We start from the raw sequence: 27367 nt of genomic DNA, 5'->3' as shown, positions 1-27367 counted from the left end.
TGGAACTCCCTTCCCACAGAAGTGTGTCTGGCACCTTGACTATAGAGCTTCTGGTGAATGCTGAAGACTTAGCTCTTTACCCTGGCTCTTAACACTTGTGATGTATATTTTTAGGACCCAGGTTATTTCTGTGATTGTAAGTTCTAAACTGTTTTTAATATTGTGTTTTAATGTTGTAACCCATTCTGGGTCCTTACAGTGAAGGATGGGGAGGAGAAGAAGAAGAATTTCACTTCTTTTCTGATATTCTTTTTATGTTAGAATTTCAGCAGAAGGATGTGGCATGATCTTTTTTTAGGTGGGTCACAAATCACATAATTTATGGACACGTGAATGGTAAAATACGTTTGCAGTGTAAGCCTACACATGTCTAATCAGAAGTAAACCTTGTGTAGATCAATAAGTGTCATATCCTAGGAAGTGACTGCAGCCTAAAAGCATGCTGAATTAATTGTGTTCAGTTCACACAACCATCTCAGATTAGGGATGGGTGAATCTGTTGATTTTAATTTCTCTTAGTTTTTATTTTTCCAATCTTCAATTCCGTTTTCCACATCTGGTTGTATTTTTTTTGTAAAGGCCTCATGAAAATTCATCAGCATTATTGTGTGAATTTCTCCTAATATGCCCGTCTGTATGCAATTTTACCCAATATACACAAATGCTCTAATGCATTTTTGTATGTTATTCTCACTAGCATACACATTTTATGCACAATAAATGAATTATTTTGCACAGTACTCAGCTGTAGAGCTGCACTACAAAATTCATAGAATTGTGAAGGGTGGCTGTGTTTTGGTTCTTGTATTTTAGGAAATACAAATTAGGTGGGTTTGCCTTTAGGCTTCCTTGGGCTTCCTCAACCTCGGCCCTCCAGATGCTTTGAGACTACAATTCCCATCATCCCTGACCACTGGTCCTGCTAGCTAGGGATCATGGGAGTTGTAGGCCAAAAACATCTGGAGGGTAGAGGTTGAGGAAGCCTGGGCTAACTGAATCAAATTCTACCCTATCCTGACCACAGATCCAGTGGTGGCTGGTGCCCATGGAAGGAAGGGACGCCAACAGCAGCTGGAGCCAGAGCCAGTCACAGTCAAAGCCAATCAATTCTTGTTTTGTCTCCATCCTTGTTCTTGCTGAGTTCTACTAGGGCAACCTGGAGACTAAGGAGGGGAAACTAACAGGCATGAGATTCCTGCATTGCAGGGGGTTAGACTAGATGACACTTGGGACCCCTTCCAACACTATGATTCTATGATCCTCCATTAATTTACCTAATCCCTTTTTAAGGCTGTCAAAATTGGTGGCTATCACCGGATGTCGTGGTAATGAATTCCAGAATTTAACTGCATTGTACATCGGTCATCTCATCTGTGCTAAATCTCCCACCCTTCAGCATCATTAGATGCCCCCAGGTTCAAGTGTTAGGAGAGAGGAAATAAAACTTCTCTTTTTCCACACTATGCATAATTTAAATACCTCTATAATGGCCTACATTGCCTTTGCCCCCACTAAACTATTTAAGCCCCAAGCATGCTAACATCCTCACAGGAGAGTTGCTCTAGCTACCCTGATCAATTAGGTGGCCTTTTCTCTTCTCCTTGTAAGAGGTCAAATGTTCAAATGCTCCCCATACAAGGGGTAAAAAGACAAAGCACAGCTCCTTGAACACGGGAAAAGAGTCAGCCAAGCATCTCCCTGGTACTCAATCTGAAGTGGAGCGATGCTACTGAAGGTATAAACTTCTCTTTAATTTGGGGCATGAGGAGGCTTTGAAAACTGATTTACCACGGCTCCCTGCATCATTCTCATGGGAAACGAACAGGAGAAAGCCATTTCCTCCTACCCTACCCTAAATTCCTGACACTAGCACCTGCGAGGAGCAGGCTAGTTTGGGGGATGCTGCGAAGGCTGTGTTTTGTGTCACAGCTCTGCCCTCGAATACCTTGCTCCCATTCCATATCCCTCAGCACCTGCTGCCTAAGGCAGCCACTTCACTCCGCCTAACAGTATGGACAGCCTTGGGTGGATGGGAGTTCCCTTTGCCTCTTCTGAATCTCCAACCAGCAAAGGACCGCTCAGAATCCATGGCCATGAGGAGTCTAATGTGAAGCAGCAGAAAACGGTGGAAGGGCATCTCTCGATCCAACTACAGGGGCAGCCTTGCCACCAGCTACCCTTATGTATCCGCAGCTGTAGAGACAAGATGCCACTTTTGCGACTGGGTGACATCCATTGTCCTGAGAATCTTGGTCTTTTCCTTTCTTAAAGAAACAGAAACGTGGAGAGCTGGTCACAGTGCAACTCCAGTTAGCAGCTCCAGTCTTTAACTTCCTTTATGTTGACGAATCGCAGGTCTTCCCAGAGCCTGTAAGGCCCATGTTTGGGTCTGATTTGTCATCCTCTGTGGCGCTCATGCCTCAGGGCCTTCTGTTTGGCATTTGGATGTCCATGGGGACGAACGTCACCGTTGTGGTACGACTGGGACTACTGGTGTCCTGCCCCAGCGTGGAGGGGGTTGTGGCTTTGGTGTTCTTCGGTTCCAGCTCCCGCTTTGTCCTCATGCGTCTGCAAGGAGCAAAGCAAACACTGCATTATGTCAGGGCTCACGGGTCTTGACGTAATGTCTCAGGATGGTATCCATTTCCCCTTCCTCTGCACTATTGCCCAAGGTGGGAAGGAAACCTACAGCATCCTCTGGCCTCTTATGGGCATGCTGCGTGATCAGAACTCCCACACGATGAACTGTGCCACACCAACCCTCTACCTGCAGCCTGAACTGTGGCAAACAGGCCAATTTGGACAGGATTTATCCACTCCAGGAACACAAGATTCCCAAAGTCAAATGATGCAGCATCTCCCCCTTGCCACACTGCTGCCCTTCCCAGAAGATGGGAATAGAAAGGCCACAGTTCAGTTGCAGATCATAGGCTTTGCCTGCAGAAGGTCCTAGACAGGATTAGGAAAAAATCCAGCCTGAAAACCTCAAGAGCTACAGTGGTACCTCGGGTTTACTTAATTCATTCCGGAGGTCCGTTCTTAACCTGAACCTGTTCTTAACCTGAAGCACCACTTTAGCCTAATGGGGCCTCCCGCTGCTGCCACTGCTCTGCCAGAGCATGATTTCTGTTCTCATCCTGAAGAAAAGTTCTTAACCTGAGGTACTATTTCTGGGTTAGTGGAGTCTGTAACCTGAAGCATATGTAACCTGAAGTATATGTAACCTGAGGTACCACTGTACTGCCAGTCCTGAGCCAGATGAATGAACTGTCTGGCTTAGTATAAAGGCAGCTCCTTATGTTCTTAAAAGGGAGCAACCCTGATGTGCATTCTTGGTCCCTTCTCCATTGTCCTGGTTTACTGGATAGCTGTCGAAGCAGCCCCTGCTGTAGCTGCTCCCATGTGATCAAGATAACACAAAACAGGTCCATTTAAATACATCAAAAGAGGCAGCTGATAATGCATTTTGCCTCTTAGGTCACTGCCACTAAGCTCCACCCTCCTCTCTATTCACTGGATCACCCTTGCATATTTTGCCCCAAAGCAGCAGCATATCACCCTCTTCTCCATTCATTGGGTTGAATGCAATGCTAGTCCTACTCAGAATACATCCATTAAGTACCTGACAAATTTAGGGCCACTGATTTCAGTGGGTCTGCTCTGAGTAGAGCTTAGTTGGATACTGCCTTTTGGGTCTCCCTTGTACGGCATATCGCCTCTAAGTGAGGATCTTGCAAAAGCAAAAATTGCAGGACCGGGCTGTGGAGCCGCACCACAAACACAAACATGAAGCGGATCCCGTGGAAACACCTGCGAAACACAGGGAACGCTGCCCACAGCCTGCTTGTTCTCTTGAAAATTCAAAGGAACTTGAGCCCAAAGCCAAGTCACTGACTCACCTATTATACATTTTCAGCGAGAGGAGAACTGCCGTGAATATAACTATGATGCCAACTACAATGGCTGCCACAATCGCTCCAGAACCTAACAGGAGGAAGGAAAGAAAAACAATACTAAAGTGCTGGTTACAGGTAGGTAGCCGTGTTGGTCTGCCGTAGTCGAAACAAAATAAAAAAAATCCTTCCAACTAAGTTTGTTATTGGTATGAGCTTTCGTGTGCATGCACACTTCTTCAGATATTCTTCAATACTAAAGTGAATGGGGGTCAGCCAAGGTTTTGGATTTTCAAAGTGTCTCCAGGGAGATCGATACCTTAGTTACACCTGAGGGCTCAGGGGGGTCCATAGCTCAGTGGTAGAGCATCTGCTATGCATGCAGACAGTCCCAGGTTCAATCCTGGCATCTCGGTAGGTGTGGCGATCACACAGGGCCCCTGGACGTTTCACGGTCTATTGACCCTGTGCCACCACTGCGGTTGCTTTCTTCGCTGCCACCACCCCGCTGCTCACGGGGACACACGGAGTCCAGACAGTTGTTAACATAAACAAATAATCAAGTTTATTTTTAAGTGCAGGAATAAGCGTATGGTTTCGGTTTATTTTTCTCTTGTCAGTTTCTTAAAACTTAGTTCCTACAACTTCAAACTGAATTGATCCCAACTATCTATCTAACTCCCTAACAATTCCTCTCACTCTCTCACAATACAACTCAACCAACCCACTGCGTATTCCACCCTCTTCCTTCTTCAACACCCAAGCCTCAACTCCCAACTGACAAACCTCAACTCCCAAACCTCAACTGTCAACCCCCAGACCTCAACTGTTTTTTCAAAACCTCCCACTCTATCTTTTACTCCCCCCTCGCATTCTCACTGGCCAATCACATCACACCCATTTTTAACTCTTTCCTTGACGCATCCTAGGGGCAAATGCCACAGTAGGGCTGCAAAATACCCTCATCTGAACCCCTGGAGAGCTGTTGCCAGTCAAGGTAGACCAAAATGGACTAGATCAGCCAATGGTCTGTCTCAATATAAGGTAGCTTAAAGGGGGGGGGAGGACCCTAGATCAGTGGTAGAGCATCTGCTATGCATGCAGAAGGTCCCATGTTCAATCCCAGGCATCTCCAGATAAGGGTGGACTGACTCATGTTTGAAATGCTGGAGAGCCACTGCCAGGCAATGTAGGCTGTGTTGAACTACCTGTCTTTATTTGTTCTTATTCAGTGTGATTAAATATATATATATATATATTATTATTTTCTTTGACTTTTTCAGTTTCTCAGGAGCGTGGATAGGACCACCAAACACTCCCCATTTCTTAATCACAAACTCCTTTTGAGAAAGAACAGACTGTAATACAGTGGTACCTCAGGTTAAGAACTTAATTCGTTCCGGAGGTCCGTTCTTAACCTGAAACTGTTCTTAACCTGAAGCACCACTTTAGCTAATGGGGCCTCCTGCTGCCGCTGCCCAATTTCTGTTCTCATCCTGAAGCAAAGTTCTTAACCCGAGGTACTATTTCTGGGTTAGCGGAGTCTGTAACCTGAAGTGTCTGAAACCTGAAGCGTATGTAGCCCGAGGTACCACTGTATCTCCTTGGAGCATGCACAATGATAGTAGGGTCAATCCTTTGAATCTGTGTCAGTGACTCTTTATTTTCAGAGGAAAAACAGCTTCCTTAGGACTGAAATAGGTGTGACTTGAGAGATCCAGGACTGGATTTTACATTGTGATTTTTTGATCTCTTTAAAAAAGCTGTCAGTGGTTCCTTCCAAATTTTTTATCCCACGGATAGCCAGCCTGATGCTCTCCAAATGGTGATGGACAACTTCCAACATTTCTTGCCATTGGCCATCCTGGCTGGGGCTGACCTGCAGTCCAAAATTATCTTGAGGGCACCAGGTTGGCAAAGGCTGTTTCATCAGGAGAGTGGTCCTGGAGCGGGAGATGTCTTATTTTTAACTACCATGCTATTTCCCCCATTTAAAACGCCTCACACAATACCTGTTCAAAAACATGCAGAACTTAGGCATGCAACCCCAAAATGTCAGCTTTGCATTTATCTTACTCTGATAAAGGATTTGGTCTTGAGACTTTGTGGCTGCATCTGTTGAAAACACAGAATTCTCAGACACCGGCGCAGCTGTCGTCATCTTGATCCCAGCTAGGCAGAAGAAAGCAAGAGCTATTTTAGAACTGTGCAAAGCGAGCAAGGGGAGAAACAAAACAGGTGCAAGGAGGTCACTCTTTGGGCCAATGCCTGATAGCGGAATATATACAGAACTCTTTGGTCTTATCCAGATAATGGGTTGCATCTAACGCTGTGTGAGTGGCGTCAGACTAGCGCAACCAGATTCCTTCTCTGCCTATGTGGTCCGTAAACCTGCTCCAGAGTCCGGCAATGGCACTCATGCTGAAACATCAGAAACAGCGGGAATGCTACACGTACACACACACACACACACACACACACACACACACCAGCTGGTTGAAAAGAACCTGTCCACAGCAAATCCATCATGTACGTAAGTCACCAGTGAAGTATGTGGCATTGCAAACTATGGAGTGTAAGAATGCCATTCAGATCCATTCCTACACAGAGACACCTGTATTGGTGGGGGGATAAGTAAAAGCATGTAAATGCCAATCAAATACAAAAAGCAAGTCTGTTGGCCGTTCTATATAAAGCTAAAGAGAAGCTAAGAGTCCATTTGCATGAACAGTCATTCATGAAAATGCAATCATTCTAGCATTGCAAAGTTTGTTGATACTTGCAGTGGCACAGAAACAGCAAACAGTCTCACAGTGAGTGGAGCGGGCAGGGATAGCAGTGAAATGCAAAAAAGTACAGCCTGTGACAATTCAATTACACCTTTGTCAGTAGAGGTCCAAGTGACCGTGGTGGCTAGGAGAGGGGAGAGCCATGTATGGCACCTTGAGCTCCTTGGAGAGACCGTAATGCAATAAAGAAACCAAACAAACAAACACCTGGAAGGCACCACATTAGCCACCTCTGACATATACAAATGGCATAAAGGAAAGAATGAATTCTCTTTTATGTCTCAAAAGCTTCTCTGCCCCATTGCCTGGGGGAGATTCTTACCCACCACAGGCTACTGAGCAAGTGGCTACAAGTCTGGACAGATTTCTTTCATCCCATGGTACCTTCTGGTTAACAAGGTTTTGCAGTTTTTTCCGAAACAGCACAAAAACTTGACAACACTGTTTACCTGAGCTGTGAGTGGGGATTCTTCTTTGTGAATGGCTGTTAGCTCTCTGAAATCAACAAGCATTCCAACCTCAATGCTCAATTTTCAATCTGGCCTAGGCCAGAGCTACAATTACTTGCAGGAAATTGACCCAGTTTGTGACTCTGCCAAGAACCCCACCCACACCCATTTCAGTGAAAGAGAGCTTAAGTCTTCTTCAGTTGCTTAAGGGTGAAAACTTCAGGTTTGGGAGGTGAAGAACCAGGGGACCATCCTCAGTACAAAGCCTGAAAGGGCCAGTAAAGCAAATGCAACAATTGCCAAGGACCGTGAATCCAGCTCTACAATGACTGTTCTGTAGGTGGAATTTCAACCAATCCAATTTCTGCAAAATAAAAATGGGAATATTCAGATAGCTGCTGGCAGCCTGCGAGAATGTTGGCTTTCTTCTGAAGTTTTGCCCCCAGTTTTCAAAGCTTTGAATTGCAATGTTGTTTGTGTCCAAGCGGCCTTGCTATTTCTAGCCAAAATGGGGAGAAGCAAAAATGAAAATAACTCAGGCCCTGAATCCATAACTAGGTCATTCTCCTCTAAGTGAATGGCGCCTTTGTGTGTCCAAGGCTGAGTTACTTTTGTAACATGATAATCTACTGTGGTCGGGGATACGTCCCCACGCTTCCTCGCCGCTCTCCCTCGTTTGAAAGAAGAATTGAAATCTCAATGTTCTATTTTCCAAATCCACCAACCCTATGATATACGGTTTTTGTTGTGAGTTCGCAGTTCTCCTGATTCAACCTGTCCGATACATAGAGATGGCTGCACCTTCCTAAAGCAGGATCTGTGGTGGTTTTACCTCCATCCAATACAGTCCAAAACAGGCTTCTGGAAACCCAGTTCTCACTTAATAAGGAAATAAATGCAGCAAGGGGCTGAGTCAAGGGACTGTGCTCTTCTTGCAAGAGGGTGGCAGCATGGAAAGGCCAGCATGATGGGAAGCCGGAGGAAAAGGCTGGATAAATATTATTGTAAGGCAGCTGGTGTAAGGGCTACTCACACACAAGCTTGGTGGAGCTTTCATGTTGAAGGCTGTGTAGGGAGGGGAGAGAAATTCAATTTAGTTTGCATTTAAAGGTGAATATATCTGGTTTACACTTTCCAAAACACCATGCGAACCAAAACACAGAGCCATACTTTGAAATTCACGCTTCTTAGAACTTTGCAATGCAGTCCTCTAGCCAAGTAATGTGCTCAAAAGGTAAGGTGTGCAAATTAATGCACGTATTAATGAAAATAACACACAAAAACTATTAGGGGAAATTGCTTTGCGGAAAGGTGTGTATTAAGCAAAACTGCATACAAACACAAATTGAAGTAGAAATGCGAAGAAGTGAATTTAAAATTGGAAAATGAGAAAGAGAGAATTTGAAATTGACAGATTCATGCATTCCTAGATGTTTGCCTTCGGGTACCAATTGCAGGGAGAGACGCTGGATAGAGGAACTATGGCTCAAAGCAGCTCAGATGACCACAGTATCTCCTGTACCAACTCCGAGAGTTGGGGCTACCATGTTACAGTGATTGCACTCCTACTTACTGGGTCAGTTCCAGAGAGAAATAGTGGATGACTCTATCCTCAGCCACTGGCAGCTGATCAGTTTTGTCCCCAATGCTATTTAATATCTATATGACTCTTCATTTTAAATGTTTGGATTTGTACACCGAGTTTTATTTGTGATGGGCAGCTGTGTTTTGTTTTCGTATTGCTTTTATCTGGTTTTAGAAAATATTACTGCTGGATTCTGCACCACCTGCAGTTTCCAAAGCATCTTCAAAGGCACTTGGAGCTGTCCGTGGTCCAGCAACCTTCGACCAGGCTTGCCCTGGGGGTTCCAGTGTCAGAGCAGAACACAACACTCGCAATCTAACAATATTTGGAGGGCCACAGGTTCCCCACCACTGACCTACATGTGCTGTTCAACTGCTTCTTTAATTTTTGACTTGCGCTACTTGCAATATAGCTGAAATCTTATAGTTATCCTAACTAGTTAAACAAGGGCAATATGTCTTGAACACACAGATGCTTTTACTTGGCCACAGTGAGAAACAGGCTGCTGAACTAGATGCTCCTTTGGTTTCTCTTGCAAGCCTTTGTAAGGCCCTGCTGTCTGGGGAAAATCCTTGCTGTTTGCAGGTGTTCACACACCCTTAAACTGTATTCCTATGATGTGCAAACTAACAAACGGAGAATGAAAGAGCCCTTATTGGTGCAAAGAGACTTCTCCTGCAAGGCTGTAAGAATAAACAGCCACCATCTACTTCCTCAGTGGTCTGCATATCTCACTGCCTTTCCTGCATTTGAATGTATAGGGCTGTAGCCAACTAAGTTTTACTCAGAGTAAGACCATTGACACTAATGGACCTAATAAATTTAGCAATAATAATTTGGTCATGTTCATTAATTTCAACGGAACTACTCTGTGTAGGACTAGCACCGGATATAACCCATAGCTTATAATTATCAATCTGGTAGGACATATAAATTAAGAAGGGCAGTTTTTATGTTTAAGTTAGGATCTATGAAATACTTTTATTGTTAGTGTCCATTTACTGGTGCTGGAGGAGACTCTTGAGAGTCCCATGGACTGCAAGAAGATCAAACCTATCCATTCTTAAGGAAATCAGCCCTGAGTGCTCACTGGAAGGACAGATCCTGAAGCTGAGGCTCCAGTACTTTGGCCACCTCATGAGAAGAGAAGACTCCCTGGAAAAGACCCTGATGTTGGGAAAGATGGAGGGCACAAGGAGAAGGGGACGACAGAGGACGAGATGGTTGGACAGTGTTCTCGAAGCTACCAGCATGAGTTTGACCAAACTGTGGGAGGCAGTGGAAGACAGGAGTGCCTGGCGTGTTCTGGTCCATAGGGTCACGAAGAGTCAGACACGACTAAATGACTAAACAACAACAACAAACTATTTTTCTTTCTCTCCCCCCCCCCCCCGCTATATTTGCAAAAAAATTAAAGGAGGGGCAGAATGGTTCACTGGGCTGGCTCTCTAACCACAACCCAGCATTTGCTAAAATAAATTGGTACCAGTAAGCACCGAGAAGCCCCCACCTATCTACCCACCCACTGCCGTTGCCTCCCTTCTTATTCATGCTGAATATAAAGACTCTTTTTCTCTTCCTGGACTGAACTCACTCGCTCGCCCTCTCCTCCTCCACAAAGCACCTGCCTTCTCTTCCCGCAACAGGAACCCGACTCTCAATCTTGCACCTTTCTGCGGGGGAAAGACACTGCTAACGGATCTGTCAGCCTGCCCTCTCCCAACACCCCTGTCCTGACCTACCAGGTGTTTTCAGGAAGGAAAAAGGAGCCATTTCTTTGGGTAGGAGCTGAGTTGACTCTCCCTTTCAACAGGCTTGTCAGTTTGGGCAGCATTTCCTGGACGGCGGGAGAGAGGAGGCCAAGGTTTTTTATTATTATTATGATTATTAATCCGAGCACCGCTGCCGATTGCCAAAACAAGCAACTGGGTGTGTGGAAACTGGCCACAGGCGAGGGTGTGTGCATGTGGGATGGGGAGGACAGTCATTGCCCTTGTTACCTTTGTCTGAATCCATCAAAAATGCACAATAGACCACTTATAGCGCACACTGAGTCCAGCCATCAGAGTGGTGTAGTGGTTGGAGCGTTGGACTAGGACCTGGAAGACCAGGGTTCAAGTCCTTGCTTGGCCATGAAGCTCACTGGGTGGCCTCGGCCCAGTCACTGCCTCTCAGCCTAACCTACCTCACAAGGTTGTTGTGGGGATTAAATGAGGGGGAGAACCATGTACACCTCCTGGAGTTCCTTGGAGAAAAGGTGGGATAGAAATGCAATAAAACAAACTACTCTCCAATTAGGACTATGTATGGAACTTTAAAGGGGACGCAGGTGGCGCTGTGGGTTAAACCACAGAGCCTAGGACTTGCCGATCATAAGGTTGGTGATTCGAATCCCCGCAATGGGGTGAGCTCCCGTTGCTCGGTCCCTGCTCCTTCCAACCTAGCAGTTTGAAAGCACGTCAAAGTGCAAGTAGATAAATAGGTACCACTCTGGTGGGAAGGTAAATGGCGTTTCCGACTGGACCTAATGGTCAGGGGTCCCTTTACCTTTTACCTTTTTATGGAACTTTAACTGTAAGCTGGTTCATGGGTTTTGTCTCTTTGTCCCATGCTATCATGACCAAGAAATGGAATCCTGGGCAGGGCTGGGCAGGGCAGCAACATTTGGAGAGCCACAGGTTCCCCACCTCTGCACGAGAGTCAAACAGAAAAGGGCTGTGATAGTCCTAGGAACATAGGACACATCCACGGCCTTGATAACATAAAGCCATTCACTTAGAAGCATTTTCTGCTGTTGCCCCTATACTACACGTGCTTCCCTCTGCCATTTGTGAAGCAGCTTCAGACATTTTATAAAGACTCAACTTTTTGCCCAGGCTTCCCCTGACCCATAAAAAATGGACCGTGGTTTATGTGTACGAGTCCTCCGAATGATTGTTTTGTTCTTTTTTAATCTGTTTTTATCCAGCTTTTTCATAGGTTTCAGTTTGTATTTTTATGATATTGGGTTGTTTTCAACTTTTACTCAGAGTGGACCCATTGAAATTAATGGCCGGGATGACTATTAATGTCCATTAATTTCAATGGGTCTAATCTGAGTAAAGGTTAGTTGGGTCAGTGCATCTGACTGCTAAACCAGAAGGTTAGTGGTTTAGAGCCCACCCTGGGATGGCTGTAGGCAGGGGGCTGGACTAGATGACCCTTGGTGTCCCTTCCAACTCTACAATTCTGTGATTACGACTCCTTAGTTTTTTAAAAAAAATATTGTATACCACTTAAGAGGTTTTTTTTAACTTTTTTAAGCAATTTAGAAATGCTTTTAAATAAACAAAACATAGCTGCGGAGAGATTTTGCATGAGAATAGTTTGAGTACAGTGGGACGCGGGTGGTGCTGTGGGTAAAACCTCAGCGCCTAGGACTTGCCGATCGCATGGTCGGCGGTTCGAATCCCCGTGGCGGGGTCCCAGCGCCTGCCAACCTAGCAGTTCGAAAGCACCCCCGGGTGCAAGTAGATAAATAGGGACCGCTTACCAGCGGGAAGGTAAACGGCGTTCCGTGTGCTGCGCTGGCTCGCCAGATGCAGCTTGTCACGCTGGCCACGTGACCCGGAAGTGTCTGCGGACAGCGCTGGCTCCCGGCCTTTAGAGTGAGATGAGCGCACAACCCCAGAGTCTGGCAAGACTGGCCCGTACGGGCAGGGGTACCTTTACCTAGTTTGAGTATATCTCTTCCTCAGAGAGAGGGGGGGGACTGTAGTGGGGGGGGGGGACATCCATTCCTAGTTATGCTTTGCTGGCTTCATGTTTGCCTCCCTGAAGGCAAGGTGGAGCCTGCTGCACCCAATAGCCCATTCTGGCTTCCTAGTGTAAACATTCTCCCATCTAACATTCCCTCTCCTATTACACTTTGGGTCAAGCTAATACAGGCAGCTGCCTCAGGCCTGTAGTTACCAGAGAGGCCTCACAGCACCCAACAGGTAGGCCTCACCACCCTCCTATTAATCAAGGGCTGCCTACACATTAATTTGACAGCTGACCTACAGTCCAAAGAGGAGGATGGAGGATCGGCATGACTCCCTTCAGCACTTAAGCACACACTACAAAACCCAACTCTGGGATGCATTTAAAGCGCTGTGGTGCCACTTCAAACAGTCATGCCCCCCCCCCCCCAAGAGCTGTAGTTTGTTAACGGTTAACAAACCGTTGACTCTTTTCATAGAAGTAAAGTTTCTGGAAGTGAAGAGGGATTGTTAAACCATTCTGGGAATTGTAGCTTTGTGAGGGGAATTGGGGTTTCTGAACAACTCTCAGCACTCTTTAACAAACTACAGCTCCCAGGATTATTTGGGGGAAGCCATGGCTGTTGAAAGTGTATCACAGTACTTTTGAATGTGGCCTTAGTCTGATCTCACCCTCCAATGGAAGATATGAGGCCCCTCTGGACAGCCCCTTTATTGTGTGTCCATGACGATTTGTGTTCATGATGGCATCAGGAAGGTTATATGTGATCCTGCTGTCCTTACTGCTTGTGCTACTTTCCAGTCATTGCATGCTCTGTAACTTCCTGCTGAAATCCTGTAACCTCTTATAGCACAAATGTTACAGGAGGAAGGGGGAGTGTTGCCCCACTTTTGTTGCGCTATTGCGCAAGAGCACCCCTCCAGATGGCAACAGTGCAGTAACACTGCAGAGCAACCAAGCGGAATGATTTTGTGAACAGTCCAGTACAAATCAAACCCTAATGCACTATTATTGTGTCCATGACATGTTGCAACACATACACACAGTTCTGGAAGAGCTACTAGTTCTCACTGAGGTGATAAACTGATGTCTCTGGGCTGCTCCACTTCAGACTGTGCAAGCCACTTCAGGTTTACATGACAGAACGCTCATGATGGATGGCTCAGTCAGTACAGCATGAGATTCTTAATCTCAAGGTCATGGGTTCCAGCCCCACATTGGGCAAAAGATTCCTGCATTGCAGAGGGTTGGACTCTATGACCTTCATGCTCCCTTCCAACCCTACAATTCGATGGTTCTATGATTCTTCCTTACATGCTCCCAAGGAAAACAAATGTCAAAAAGAAAAGATCTAGCTTTCTCCTTGCTAGAATACGTCTTTTATGAGTCTGTTCAATCTTTTTATTTTTAAAGAAAAAACAGGCTTCCATGTGCATAAATCAAAAGGCCCTTGTTGAACTCCGGTTAACGCTAGTCAATTGCATCAAGCAACCGAAATTGCTTGCACTAGCAGAACTGTTTATTTGCATATCGCCTTATGGGTTTCTCCCCTTTTGGATCAACACAGCCACCTCTTTTATTTTAAAAAGTACATCTGTACATTCAAGTAGTAGTATTTTTATTGTTTTGCTATAAGCCATAACTAAAAAAGACATTCAGATTTAAGCCACAAATTTAGCTCTTCATTTCCAGCCCTTAAATTCCAGGCCACCAGTGCAAATAAGGAAACACGCAAAGTAACAGTTTTTGTTATCAAGCAGCGGAAAAGCCCCATACAAACTCACTAAACGTAACAAAATTCTCAGACAAATCAAACTCAGACAAATATTTTTCACATGGTTTCTTATGCATTCGGTTACAAGATAGGTGCATGGGCCAGCAAGCACCAGTGCACACATTTCTGCCTTAATGACAAAGTACGCAAGTGATTTCAGATTGCATCTCCCATCAAATAATTACTACTTTCAAAACGAACATCTCCTTGTCATCAAGAAAGTACTGATTAGAAGCCATACAGGCACACTTCACTGCCAGTTATTAACTTTTTTTCAGAATTCAGTTGACCCCAGCAAAATTCATTTTACACTCAGAAGCTCCAAGTGCAACAACCAGCAGAGCCAAACGAAACCCATTGGTAAGGAACCCATTGGTAAGGAAACCCCATTAGTAGGCACAATCTCGGCATGCTGCAAAAACATATATGCATGGTAGAAAAAGAATACATACGATTCCAGAGCACGAACATTCTGGAGCAGGTCAGAAGACTAGGTGAGTGCAAGCAAACTAGCCTTCTCTTGTCTAGGGACATTAATTAGAATTTGGGTGGCTTAATGATTTCCTCCTAAGTTGGTCCCATTTTGTGCATGCTGTTCATTTCCTTATTGCCTCCTTCGGTGCAAAAAAAACAACAAACCCTTATAAAATCGCAATTAAACCTTCCTGGTTATTTATGGCAGGAAACACCTGGCCCAAAGAGTGTAATAGTCATAACTGGAAATTCTCTTCTCTCCCATTTTTATTTTGTCATATGACTCACACCAACAGGTAAAGTAAGAGGAGCTGGTTCAAAGTGGAATAAGGAAGGGGCTAAACTTACAATGACACAGCAGTAATCTGTCCAGCAATTAGTGGATACACTTGGAATACTGTGTATGGTTCTGATCGCCACACCTCAAAGTTTTTGGAGCAGTGGCGTAGCGTGGGTTGTCAGCACCCGGGGCAAGGCAAGTAATTTGCGCCCCCTAACCCGTGGATTTGCGCCCCCTAACCCCCAGATGTTGCGCCCGGTGCGGCCGGCCCCCCCTGCACCCCCCACGCTACGCCACTGTTTTGGAGCATCTACCACACTGGGTGGGACAGGCACATGCAGAAGGTGAAGCAACCCTTGAAAGACTGCAGCCTCCAAACCATTTAGGATGTTATTTCATCCTTGGAGCATAAAGCACTTTTCACCATTCTGAAACAGAGGAAATCAAAACAATGGACTCCTTGCCGGCCTCAGAGATGAAGGAGGGAAGTTGTTACCAAAAACATATTGTAACATAGTATAATCCACCAGGAGATAACATTAACTTCCTGAATTGCTTTCTATGGCACTATCTCAATTCACGTAACGGTGAATATGAGAGGCCACTGGTTCAGTAGCCAAATAAAGCAAGAAGTTTCACATCGGTCTCATGTTTCTTTCCTGCCCCAAAGAGGTGGACTGCAGCCAGTTTCAGTGCACAACAATGCAAAAACGTGGGTTCTGTTCTCCTGCCGCAGAGATCACAATGCCCTCTTTGCAGTCGTGGAACCCAGAGCATTGTGTGGCTTAACTAAAGGGCGTATTCGAAGTGCCAGAGGAATCACACTGCACTCAAACAAGTATGCTGCTCCAGAGGTGGGAACCCTTGTGGTCCGCAACCTAATTTCGAAAGCCCTCTGTAAGTGAACAGTTCAGACTGTCAGCAAGAGCATTCTGTCCCTTCCCTGGCAGCCCATGGGGGGGTGGAGGAGGGGAAGGGACAAAGACACAGACAGAAATTGGGTGGCCTTTACCATTATTAGTTTTGGCTCCACCCACAGCTTGCAAGCGGTGCCAACAGACTACGTCAGGGCAACGTGGCTCTTAACAGCAAAAAACTTGTCTATCCTTACAGTACTCCTTTACGTTACTCGTGTATCATTTTCATACACACACACACAGACATCATCTATCATACAGCTAAGGATGGGCAAGTCTCTGTTTTTAGGTTTCTCATTTTTCGAATCTTCAGCTCTTTACATTTCCACACCAGTTTGCAGATTTTTAAAAAATTGTTCATGAGCACCTTAGTGTGAATTTCTCCTAATATACACATGTTGGTTTGCAGTTTTGTCTAATATATACTTTTGTTTGCAAACTAATGCATGTTTGCATGTTATTTGCACTATTTTAAAAACTTCTGTGCACACTTTGCCCCAGTACAGTATATGCATTTCTGTTCACATTCCTTGGTGGGAAAACCACACTGCAAAACTGAGAGACATGCAGATTTCAAATGATGTTTGTGCTTTGGTTCACACATTGTTTCGGAAGCTGTAAATTTAGTTGGTTTACCTTCAGGTGTGAACGGAATCGATTTTCTCCTCCATGCATCCTTATGTAATGCACTCCCTAAAAAGACTTGCCCTGCACCTTCATCTGGTGATAATTTCGCACCAGGTAGATTTTGAATTTTCCCCAACCTTTTTCATCTTAACAAAGATAGTTAGGTTTAGAGAGGATAGGAGACAGAATAATCTGTTCATAGAGAAGTGGAGAATGTTTGTTATGTAGGAGTAACAAAGTACAATGAAACATATGTCTTATGTTATTGGATGCATTGCAGTATGTACTTTTTTAAAAAATGCATTATTTTGTTGTGGATTTATAAGTTGCATATGTATATGATACTTTAATAAATAGGCTTCTTTTCTCTCAAGAGAAAATAACTCTGCCTTTGATAGCTTAGCTGGTTAGAGTGTGGTATTGATAACACTATGGTTGCAGGCTGGATTCCTGTAAGGTAAAACTGCATATTCCTGCATTGCAGGGGTTGCACTGGATCAGGGGTGGGCAACCTAAGGCCCATGTGCCACAAGCAGCCCACAGGTGTCATTTAACCGGCCCCTGAGCCGCCCCCGAATCAAGCTACCCACTCAGCAAGTCCCCCCGTGCTGTGCTAAACTGGCGCGGGGACTCGCTTCTATGATGCTGGAAATCGTGTCTGCGCATGCTCAGATGCTGGAAATCTCATCTGTGCAGGCACCAGAAATCATGTTTGTGCAGACGCAGACACCAGAAATCGCAGCCGCGCACACTTACGTGTGATCTGGCCCATGGAGGGATCTCCAGTGGCGTGTACCGGTCCAGGCGAGGTCCTTGCCAACCCCTGCACCAGATGATCCTCAGGGTCCCTTCTAAGATACCTTGATGCCTTCAGAACACAGGAAGCTGCTTTATATCAAGAGATTCCATTAGTTCACCTAGCTCAGTATGGTAGTTCTACCAGGGGATAGTTCATGTGGTGACCTCCAGATGTTGCTGAACTCCAACTCCCAGCATCCCTGGACCACTGGCCATGTTGGCTGGGGAGGATGAAAGCTGAAGTCCAGCAGCATCTGCAGGGCACCCAACTGGCTAGCCCTGGTCTACATTGACTGGCAGCGGTTCTCCAGGGTTTTCAGAGACGATTCTCTTCCAGGCCTACCTGGAGATGCCAGAGATTGAACCTGGGATCTTCTGCATGCAAAGAAGATGCTCTATAACCAGGCTACAGCCCTTCCTCAGATCCTTGGTACTGGTGTTATTCTCTGTAGGTGATTTTACACTGATATTATTCTACTGTCTTTTTCAGTCTCGTTTAGATTTCACATTTAGGGCGGAGGGGACCAGAGTTAAACATACTTCAGTTTTTTTTTTCTTTTTAATTTGGCTTGTACACCCAAATAACTTCTGCTACCAGGTAGCATGTAATAAATACTGCAAATTAAACAAATAAATGCCTTTACACGCTGAACAGGCTCCAGAATAAACATACCACTATTGTAATGTTTTATGCCAAGACAAAGAAGGAAAGAAATAGATATGCAAAAGTGAGAAACTGCTAACAAGAATTAAAAGCGTAAAATGTTTTCCCAATCTTGCTAGCAATGATGTTTTGTCGTTTTAAATTTAATTCCAACCCAAACAAAAACCAGACACTTCTGATTTTCCTTGATTTGGGCTGGCTTTACCTGGTGGCGAAAATGAGCTTGTATGGTTAGCTCCAGAGTGCCAAAAAGAGGTTTTCATAGCAGCATGAGAGAATGCCTTAAGGTAGAAGTTTTAAACATTAACTAGACATATTTTGTATGGTATTCTCAGAATGCCGTAAATGGAGGTGGAAGCAGCACTTAACAATCAGAGGTGGGGAACTTGTGACGCTCCAGATGATGTTCAGCTGCAGCTGCCATCATTCCTGACCGTTGGCTATGCTGGCTGGCACTGTTGGGAGTACAGGTCCTGGGACTCATGTGGTCTGCCCTCCTTCCCCAAACTAGCCTGTTCCCTACGGGCGCAGTGGAGGTATAGTGCCCCACTGCTGTCCAGAAAAAAGAAAAGAAAAACATATTTCCATTGCCTCAGGCAGCTAAATGTTTTGGGATGGCTCATCTTACTTTCCAGGTAGGGAAGAAATTTAATTCAGTTCATGTTCACACACACACATCAACATTTGAACTTCTCCAAATTTTGTAGTGCCGATCAATGTCTACAAAAAGGCAGGTATTCTGGTGGCGCTGTAGTCTAAAACACTGAGCTTCTTGGGCTTGCCGATCAGAAGGTTGGTTTGAATCAGCACGAGGAGTGAGCTCCCATTGCTCTTTCCCAGCTTCTACCAACCTAGCAGTTTAAAGCACACCAGTGCAAGTAGATAAACAGGTACCGCTGCAGTGGGAAGGTAAATGGCATTTCCGTGCACTCTGGCTTCTATCATGGTGTTCCGTTGCACCAGAAGCGTTTTAGTCATGCTGGTCACATGACCCAGAGCGATATCTGTGGACAAATACTGGCTCCCTCGGCCTGAAGCGAGATGAGTGCAGTACCCCATAGTCACCTTTGACTGGACTTAACCATCCAGGGGTCATTTACCTTTTTAACTTTACAAAAATGCATATACAAGGGTAAAGAGTGCATAAAAATGCATATACATTAGATAAAATTATATCCAAAAATGAACTATATTAAGGGGAAATGCTTTGCAAATATGTGCATATTAGGAGAAATTTGCATTAAAATGTTGATGAGATTTATTTTAGTAAACTTGAATGCTGATGTGGAACTGTGGAGAACTGAACCTAAAGTAGGAAAAATGAGAAACTGAGAGAAACCAAAACAGTCAGATTTGCCCATCCGTACTCCCATCTCTTGCCCCCCCCCCCAAGCCACAAAAACATGCAGGCATCCCAATACTCTTGCAGAAATCTCTGGGAACTGTAGCTCTCCAAAGGGAATAGGAATCTCCACCCAACTTTCGGCACCTCTTAGGAAAGTCATGATGTCTGGTAAAGAGGGTAAATTAACAGCGCAGATGCAGCCCAGAAAGCAGCTCTCCTTCTCAGGATTCAGCTAAAAAAACATTGCGATGTTCACAGCTGGAGTTAAAGTAATGACATGGTTGTTTCTTTGAAGTTAGTGCACTGATTTCAGTGGGTCTTACTTACTGTGCACAGAATGGCAGTGTTAGTTAGCTAAATGTCTCTTGTTTCAGTCAAGCCGTGGTGAGAATACTCACTAGTGACAAAGTATAAAAAATGGCTGTTTTCTGGGTGTGGGTGAAGTATGAGCATAACATGAAGAGTGACCCAAAAAGAGACCAGGGATGCAATCCTATGCCTACTTACCAGGGAGTAAGTCCCACTGAAGTCAATGGGAATTGTGAGATCTGTAAAGTATTGTGTGGAAAGTGATTTCAAGTCTCAATTGTACATATATGCTTATCTCTGCTATAGTCAACACTGCTTTAACATTAATTTCCTCTCCCCGAACAGCTGGAGCATTGAGATCAAAGGTTGCCGTGTTAATTGTACATGCTGTACAAATACCTCAAATGTTTTTCAGTAACGAAAATGACTGGGACTGAAATCTTTGGTTAAGAAAATACAGCCACCAAGATATGCATCCTTAAACACTAACACTACAGTCCTGTAAACCAGAGGTGTCGGCCCTTTTTCAACCCAAGGTCCACATTCCCTTCTAATAAACCTTCCTAGGGCTACACACCAGTGGTGGCAGGGATCAAATGCAAAAGTGGCTGGAGTAAACCATGTAAACTTTACCTTTACATACACCTTCTCTCTAAGCTCCATCCAAAGTTGAAGGACACATTCCAGCCAGGCAAAAATCCTCAGAGTGCACAACAGAGGTGTGGCCTGGGGAGAGTTTCAAGGTCCAGATAAAGAGGCCTAGAGGGCCACATTCACCCCAGGCTTGAGATTTCACACCCCTGCTATACACACTTACCTGTAAGTCCCACTGTACTTTATAGAGCTTACTTCTGAGCAGATATGCAGAGGATCACTAAATTACAGGATTATTAAATCAGCATTGTGGGTTTTTTTTTACTGCCAGCAACTGCCTGTTCTCTTCATTTTCTTCTGCCGCTGCCCTTAGTGCTTTTGTATTCCTAATTTCTATGGTTGCCATCTCTGTGTGTGTGTTGTGCGTATGCATGTCAGAACCCTTGTACTTTGATTTGCTGTGTAACAAGCTGAAGTTCAACAGGAAAGCCTTTCCCTCACATTGCCCCAAGCAGCACCTGTTCATACCTAAGCAAAAGAAGTGTTTAGGTGTTGAAAACAATATAATGAAAGTCTTGCCTAGCACAGAGTTCCAGAGAGTAGTTAACGCCACACTGAAATTTGTGGAGAGAATATTATGTGGCACCTGCAAAAGTTGGAAGGGACTCCAACCCCCTGCAATGACCAGCCTCCTTCTGCCCCTGCTCCTCAGTCCAAACTCTATTGCATCCAGAAAACTGTGTAACCCCAGAGACAGTGCACAAGCGTGCACCCAGAATAAAAATAATTTGTGCATTTATTTTCTTACATTTATATCCTGCCTTTTGTCATGGAACCCAAGGCGGCATAAACATCTGGTTCCTGAGCAGGTAGTTAGTTACACATCCAGGGACTGATTAGAATCCAAGCCTGCTTAGCTTTAGCAAGGTAATCATAGAATCATAGAATTGTAGGGCTAGAAGGAATGACCTTGAGGGTCCTCTTGTATACCTGCAGACCAGAGCGCAAGTCAATAACAAACACTTCACTCTTAACTCTACCAGGGGTCAGCAAACTTTTGCAGCAGGGGGCCAGTCCACTGTTCCTCGGACCTTGTGGGGGGCCAGACTATACTGGGGGGGGGGGAATGAACGAATTCCTATGCCCCACAAATAACCCAGAGATGCATTTTAAATAAAAGCACACATTCTACTCATGTAAAAACACGCTGGTTCCCAGACCGTCCACAGGCCAGATTTAGAAGGCTATTGGGCCAGATCCGGCCCCCGGACCTTAGTTTGCCTACCCATGCTCTAGGCTCAAATAGCCCCTAGAGTGGTGTATTCTGCAACATGTCATTGACACAACCACCGTGCATTTGTGGTGCATTTATACTGAACCGTCCATATGTCATTCCTCTTTATTAGTTATTCTGTGGTACTTTCTCAACGTTACCACATTATTGCAGTCTGCAGGGGCATATTTCTCCTATAGGCCAATGAAAGTGGTACAAAAAATAAGCCTGGAACTTTTGTGGTATAAAAAGTCACAGGATTACAGGAGGTTTCCAAGCACATGTTTTAATCGCAGATGGTATCCGAACTGGATTTGAATTGATACGTGCTGCTGTTTGTTTTAATTGTTCTATTGCAAATGTTTTAAGTGTATGTATGTATGAGAGAATGTTTCACCTGCATTTATCCATGCAATTGTTCTGTACATGTTTATTGCATTGAAAATGGCTTTGTGATTCCTAGTGAGAAGTGAATAATAAATAAAGTAATATTTTCATTTTTTTAAAAAAAAAAAACCCACCAAGGACAAGAACTTTTGGAAGGTAAGAGCTGTTCTTAGAAGGGACTCTCTTGAAAACTGGTGGACTCTCCTCCATGGGAGGGTTTTAAGCAGAGATTGGATGGCCATCTCTCAGGGATGCTTTAGTAAGATTCCTGCGTTGCAGGAAGCTCGGCATCCCTTACTACTAATACAGAATAGTCACAGCAACACCTCCTCTCCATCACCCACCATACAAGTGGAAACGTCCAGGTTCAAGAGTCTACCTAAAGCCACACATAAAAGGAATTAAGTAGATAAAGCCACCTCCCTCTCTCTCTCTCTCTCTCACACACACACACCCTTTTTACTTATATCAAATTCTGGCCGGATGCTGCCACCTTCCCAGCACCTGTCGAGGTGATCCGCCTCAGCTCGGATCCCCTCTGGGCAGCTTTCTTCCAGCCGGATCCTCCGCGTGTTTTGCGCGGGAGCCTGTTTCCCTCAGAACTTTCTCTCCGTCCCCAACGAAGCGCGAAGCAAGTTCCCGCCGCGGGCCCGCAGGGGACGGGCACCGGGGCGCAAACCTCTGCGCGCTTCCTCGGAAGCTCCGGCTTGGGGACTCCTCCTCTGTCTCCCTCCCGTGGCCCCGATTCTCCGCGCACCCACCTGCTCTTGGGGAGCCCGGCCTTTACCAGACGGCGCGGGAGGGTCTCCGGGCGAGCTCTGCCATCGGCTCCTCGGCCAAATACCCTCAGCTCCCTTGGCAGCGGCGGCAGAAGCAGCAGCGCCCGCTCCGGGCGTATTTGCGCAGCCGGCCCCACCCACCGCCCTCCTCTCTCTCTCTCTCGCTCTCTTTTTCAGGTGATCCGGCTGGGGCAGGGCCAAGTGCCGAGCCCTCTTCCTCCTCCGCCCCAGCCGTGGGCACTGCAGAGAGAGGGAGAGGGAATGAGAGGCGAGGGAGGGGAGAAGCCGCCTCTCCATTGCGCTGCCCCAGATCTTGCTTACAGAAGCCTCTCCTGCGTATGGGGAAGAGAAGCGAATAAGCGTTCCCTTGAGCATGTGCAGAGTGCGTTGCCCTCTGGCCATCGCGGCGGGAATTCACGTCATCACCGACCCCACACCACAGGCGCTGGGGTTACATGCATGTTCAGCCCCTCCCCACAACATCGGCTGCATTTCAGTCCTTAAATGAGTGGTAGCGAACCTTCGTGGTATCTGAAGTAGACCCGCGGAAATCAATGGACTCAGCATTATGTGGGGGCCGCCAATGACCACCGACCCCGCATACACACGTTCCTCAGGCGTGATCGCACGCAGGCACAGAATCATAGAGTCGGAAAGGATCTCAAGGGTCATCTAGTCCAACCCCCTGCAATGCAGGAATCTCGACTAAAGTATCCATGACAGATGGCCATCCAACTTCTGCTTAGAGGGAGGAGAGTCCACAACCTCCCAAAGGAGATCGGGAGGGAGACCAGCATCTTCATTTGACCTTGTCCTCTCCAATATGTATTGATGTGAATGGGGGTGGGGAGGCAGGGAGTTAGGCTGTATGCCAGAGTCCCTTCTAATTCCTGGATCCAGCAAGGGTTAAAATCAGTGGAGGACCCCATTGCTGAATTAGCCAGGCAAGGCCATAACGGCCCCTGAGTAGGTGTGGTTAGTATAAGAGAGGAAGTTGCTCTGTGCCAGAGGGCAAATGGATGGCTCACTCCCTCACCTGGCTGGTAGTGAGAAGGTCAAAGACCAGGGCAAGTGGTGCCTGAGCTGGGCTAGGATCTCATACTGTGACTATGGGAGAAGCAATAACTCTTAGGGTGTTAATGTTGTAAGGTAAAGGGACCCCTGACCATTAGGTCCAGTCGTGACCGACTCTGGGGTTGCGACGCTCATCTCGCTTTATTGGCCGAGGGAGCCGGCATACAGCTTCCGGGTCATGTGGCCAGCATGACTAAGCCGCTTCTGGCAAACCAGAGCAGTGCACGAAAACGCCGTTTACCTTCCTGCCGGAGTGGTACCTATTTATCTACTTGCACTTTGACGTGCTTTCGAACTGCTAGGTTGGCAGGAGCAGGGACCGAGCAACGGGAGCTCACCCCGTCGCGGGGATTCGAACTGCCAACCTTCTGATCGGCAAGTCCTAGGCCCTGTGGTTTAACCCACTGCAAGAAGTAGCTCTACAACTAACATTGAATATTGATCCAGTGTCTTTATTTGTTCTATTTAGTTCTCTCCTGCATTTATTTCTACCATAGGACTCACATGTGTAATACAACAGTCTATAAAACTATTAAAGAGCAAGTCATAACTCAGTAATAAAATCATAAAACACAAACACACCCTGGAAAAGTTCACAATCTCAGCTAAAACGGAACTTCCATCTCAGTTCAGAGATAGGCAAGAAGTGATTCAGCGGCCGTATCCATAAAGTAAAGGTAAAGGGACCCCTGACCATTAGGTCCAGTCGTGGCCGACTCTGGGGTTGCGGCGCTCATCTTGCTTTATTGGCCGAGGGAGCCGGCATCATGTGGCCAGCATGACTAAGCCGCTTCTGGCGAACCAGAGCAGCGCATGGAAACGCCGTTTACCTTCCCGCCAGAGCGGTACCTATTTATCTACTTGCACTTTGACGTGCTTTCGAACTGCCAGGTTGGCAGGAGCAGGGACCGAGCAACGGGTGACCGACTCTGGGGTTGCAGCGCTCATCTTGCTTTATTGGCCGAGGGAGCCGGCGTACAGCTTCTGGGTCATGTGGCCAGCATGACTAAGCCACTTCTGGCGAACCAGAGCAGTGCACGGAAACGCCGTTTACCTTCCTGCCGGAGTATTTATCTACTTGCACTTTGATGTGCTTTTGAACTGCTAGGTTGGCAGGAGCAGGAACCGAGCAACAGGAGCTCACCCCATCACGGGGATTCGAACCACCGACCTTCTGATCGGCAAGTCCTAGGCTCTGTGGTTTAACCCACAGCACCACCCGTGTCCCTAGCCATATCCATACCATACTTTTAAAGCACGCTTATACCACTTTAACAGGCATGATTTCCCTCAAAAAATTCTGGGACTTGTAGTTTACCCCCACAGGACTACAGTTCCCAGCACCCTTAACAAGCAACCATTCCCATAACTCTTTGAGGGAAGCCACATGCTGTAAGCATGCATTCAATGCATGTTATGGGCATGGTGACCTAAATAGCTAGATCTTCCCTGGCTAGTGAAAAGAAAAGAGGGTGGAAGCGGAATAGCTCTGGGGTTTCACAATGCTGGCACAGCCACTCCAAAGGCCCTTGGCTATAGCAAGGCCCTCCATCTTTAATCATTCTGTTTGTTTGTTCTTGTATGGTTCCTTGAGGATCAGTTTCATGGAAAGGCAGCACAGAGATTTATGTAGAGCAAGGTGGAAGCAGGCACATAGTGAGGAAATCCTGTTCCTCCTTTGCTGGTTTTGGGATCACAAGTAGATGTATGATTAAAAAACCACTCTCCTATCTTGTCAGGCCCCTCTGAGTGGGATGGGAGGTCACAGGTTTAAATTTCACCTTAGCCATTGCATTGCATTACATTACCCTGGGTTACAAACTTGAATACGTTCTGGAGGTACGGTATGTTCTTAACCTGAAACCATTCTTAACCTGAGGTGCGCTTTCGCTAATGAGGGCCTCCTGCCACGCCACCGGCGCGTGATTTCCACTCTCATCCTGGGGCAAAGTTCACAACCTGAGGTACTACTTCTGGGTTAACGGAGTTTGTTACCCAAAGTGTTTGTAACCCGAAGTGTTTGTAACCTGAGGTAGGACTGTAATTTGTTGGGCAGCCTTAAGCAACACTCTTAGACCTTATAGGGATTGGGGATAACTATTGTTTCTTAATACTTTATTCATAAGTGTCACTGTTGTATTTGTGTTTTTCCAGCATTTTTATCCTTCTGCTTTTTTTTTTTTTTTTTGTATTATTGGATATTCTCACTCTTAGCCATCCTGTAAGCCTTTTAGAAAAGGCAAAATACAGGATTTTAAAAATAAAATAAATGTGAAGTGTTCTCAGACTTTGGGAAATGCATTGTCCTTTTGTATTGACTATAATAATACAATACATAACATGTTTCTTTTAAATGTTAATTAATTCACATTATTTAACATTAATAAAATAGAACTATTGTCAGTATGACTTGAACACCCTTACTAAGACTCCTTCTTCTTCCCTTTACTTCTGATGTTCAAGTGGTGAGTGCCACTGTTAATATAGCCAAAACAGTACAATCCAGGCATGCTACAGCTGTATCAGCAGTTTCAGGGAACTGCAGAAGTTTGAAGAAGTACAATTTTATTTTAAGGGTGGTGTGTGTAGGGGGGTGGAAACCTCCCTCAAGGGGGAGAAACTATCCCGAAAGGGCCAGGTGTGCCCAGTGGCTGTGAAATGCTGATTGCCTGTTTGCGGTGTGTGTGTGGGAGAGAGACCACTAAGGAAGAGAGAATGGAATGGAGTGGCTGGAGCACTGCAACATTTTGTTGCAGCTTCCACTTTTCTTAAAAAATGTTTTTATTAATTTTTAGTAAAAAAACAAAAACAACAAATGATAACAATGGATAGAAAACAATTACACAGGTAAGGTTCAAAATCATGTAAAGTATTCATTATTGTTATTGTTTTTATTACAGGGGCCAACCCAAAGTACTCAGACGCAGTTGGCTGTGGGTGGCCGGATGATTGCAGACTTTCTCTTTTTTTGCACTGTGTGTAATAAGACAATGTCACGTGTCAGAAAAGTTATGTGCTCCAAATCATTTTCTTCAAGCCTTAAGTTTATGCGTTAATTTCCCCATCATTGCTAAGTTCCATACCTCATGATGCCAAGCAACAAGGGGGAATGTCACAAGGTCATTTTGGTACACTAATTTATGTTACCCATCAAATCTGTGTAAGAGAGCCAGTCTAGATAAAAATGACAGGGTGGTAATGCTGTTGATTTCTTAAAATATATCCCTCCAGAACATAGCAACGTCTCAACACGGCCACCACATGTGACCAAAAAAATGTACTCATATGTTTACACCCCTCTGGCACATCTGAGAAAGCCATTTTGTTATTCTGTGGAGAGTATGGTGGGGATGGTGAGGTATGAACAATATATAATTTTTGTAGCATTTCCTCTTACCCTGGCAGAGACAGATTTAAACAGGATCTTGTTCCATACTCTAATTCAAGAGTCCACGTGTATTTTCAGTTGAAAATTGTGTTCCCAGGGAATGTTACTTACCACCGTGGTTCCAGGGTCCACTTTTAAAAAATGTATTACACTGGTTGTTCTGTTTGGCCTCACAACGTCTCATTTCCATTTTACAGCTGAGGAGCTGAGGCTTGATCCTACCCGAC

The 27367-nt window shown here is 45.5% G+C and overlaps 1 protein-coding gene across 7 annotated transcripts; it reads right to left on the bottom strand.

Annotated features, from left to right (window-relative positions):
• Positions 1 to 233: 233 nt before the first annotated feature.
• On the bottom strand, positions 234 to 27367 carry NCMAP (non-compact myelin associated protein). Of its 7 annotated transcripts, none has more exons than XM_083456372.1 (5): positions 22661 to 23088; positions 10459 to 10553; positions 5970 to 6065; positions 3900 to 3984; positions 234 to 2568 (listed from the first exon to the last, which is right to left on the bottom strand). In XM_083456372.1, the coding sequence occupies exons 2-5, from the start codon at positions 10487 to 10489 to the stop codon at positions 2421 to 2423; spliced, it is 360 nt and encodes a 119-aa protein (XP_083312498.1). In that variant the 5' UTR covers positions 10490 to 10553; positions 22661 to 23088; the 3' UTR covers positions 234 to 2420. The 7 variants fall into 7 exon arrangements, with proteins under 7 accessions (XP_083312498.1, XP_083312502.1, XP_083312501.1 ...); XM_083456376.1 differs by lacking the exon at positions 10459 to 10553 and adding an exon at positions 20279 to 20371 and having other exon boundaries at positions 22661 to 23076; XM_083456375.1 differs by lacking the exon at positions 10459 to 10553 and adding an exon at positions 20291 to 20371 and having other exon boundaries at positions 22661 to 23076.

This window comes from Podarcis tiliguerta (assembly GCF_965153285.1).
Source record: "Podarcis tiliguerta genome assembly, chromosome: 8".
Classification (NCBI taxonomy): domain Eukaryota; kingdom Metazoa; phylum Chordata; class Lepidosauria; order Squamata; family Lacertidae; genus Podarcis; species Podarcis tiliguerta.
Note: the sequence above shows the minus strand (reverse complement) of the source record. Positions and strands in the feature narration are given on the sequence as shown.

Coding starts and splice junctions, on each gene's coding strand:
- NCMAP (XM_083456371.1), bottom strand. CDS start 27,330: ATGGAAATGAGACGTTGTGAGGCCAAACAGAACAACCAGTGTAATACA. Junction 6,066..27,251: donor TGGACCCTGGAACCACGGTG/GTAAGTAACATT, acceptor TCTTCTGCCTAG/CTGGGATCAAGATGACGACA. Junction 3,985..5,969: donor AGACCAAATCCTTTATCAGA/GTAAGATAAATG, acceptor TCCTCCTGTTAG/GTTCTGGAGCGATTGTGGCA.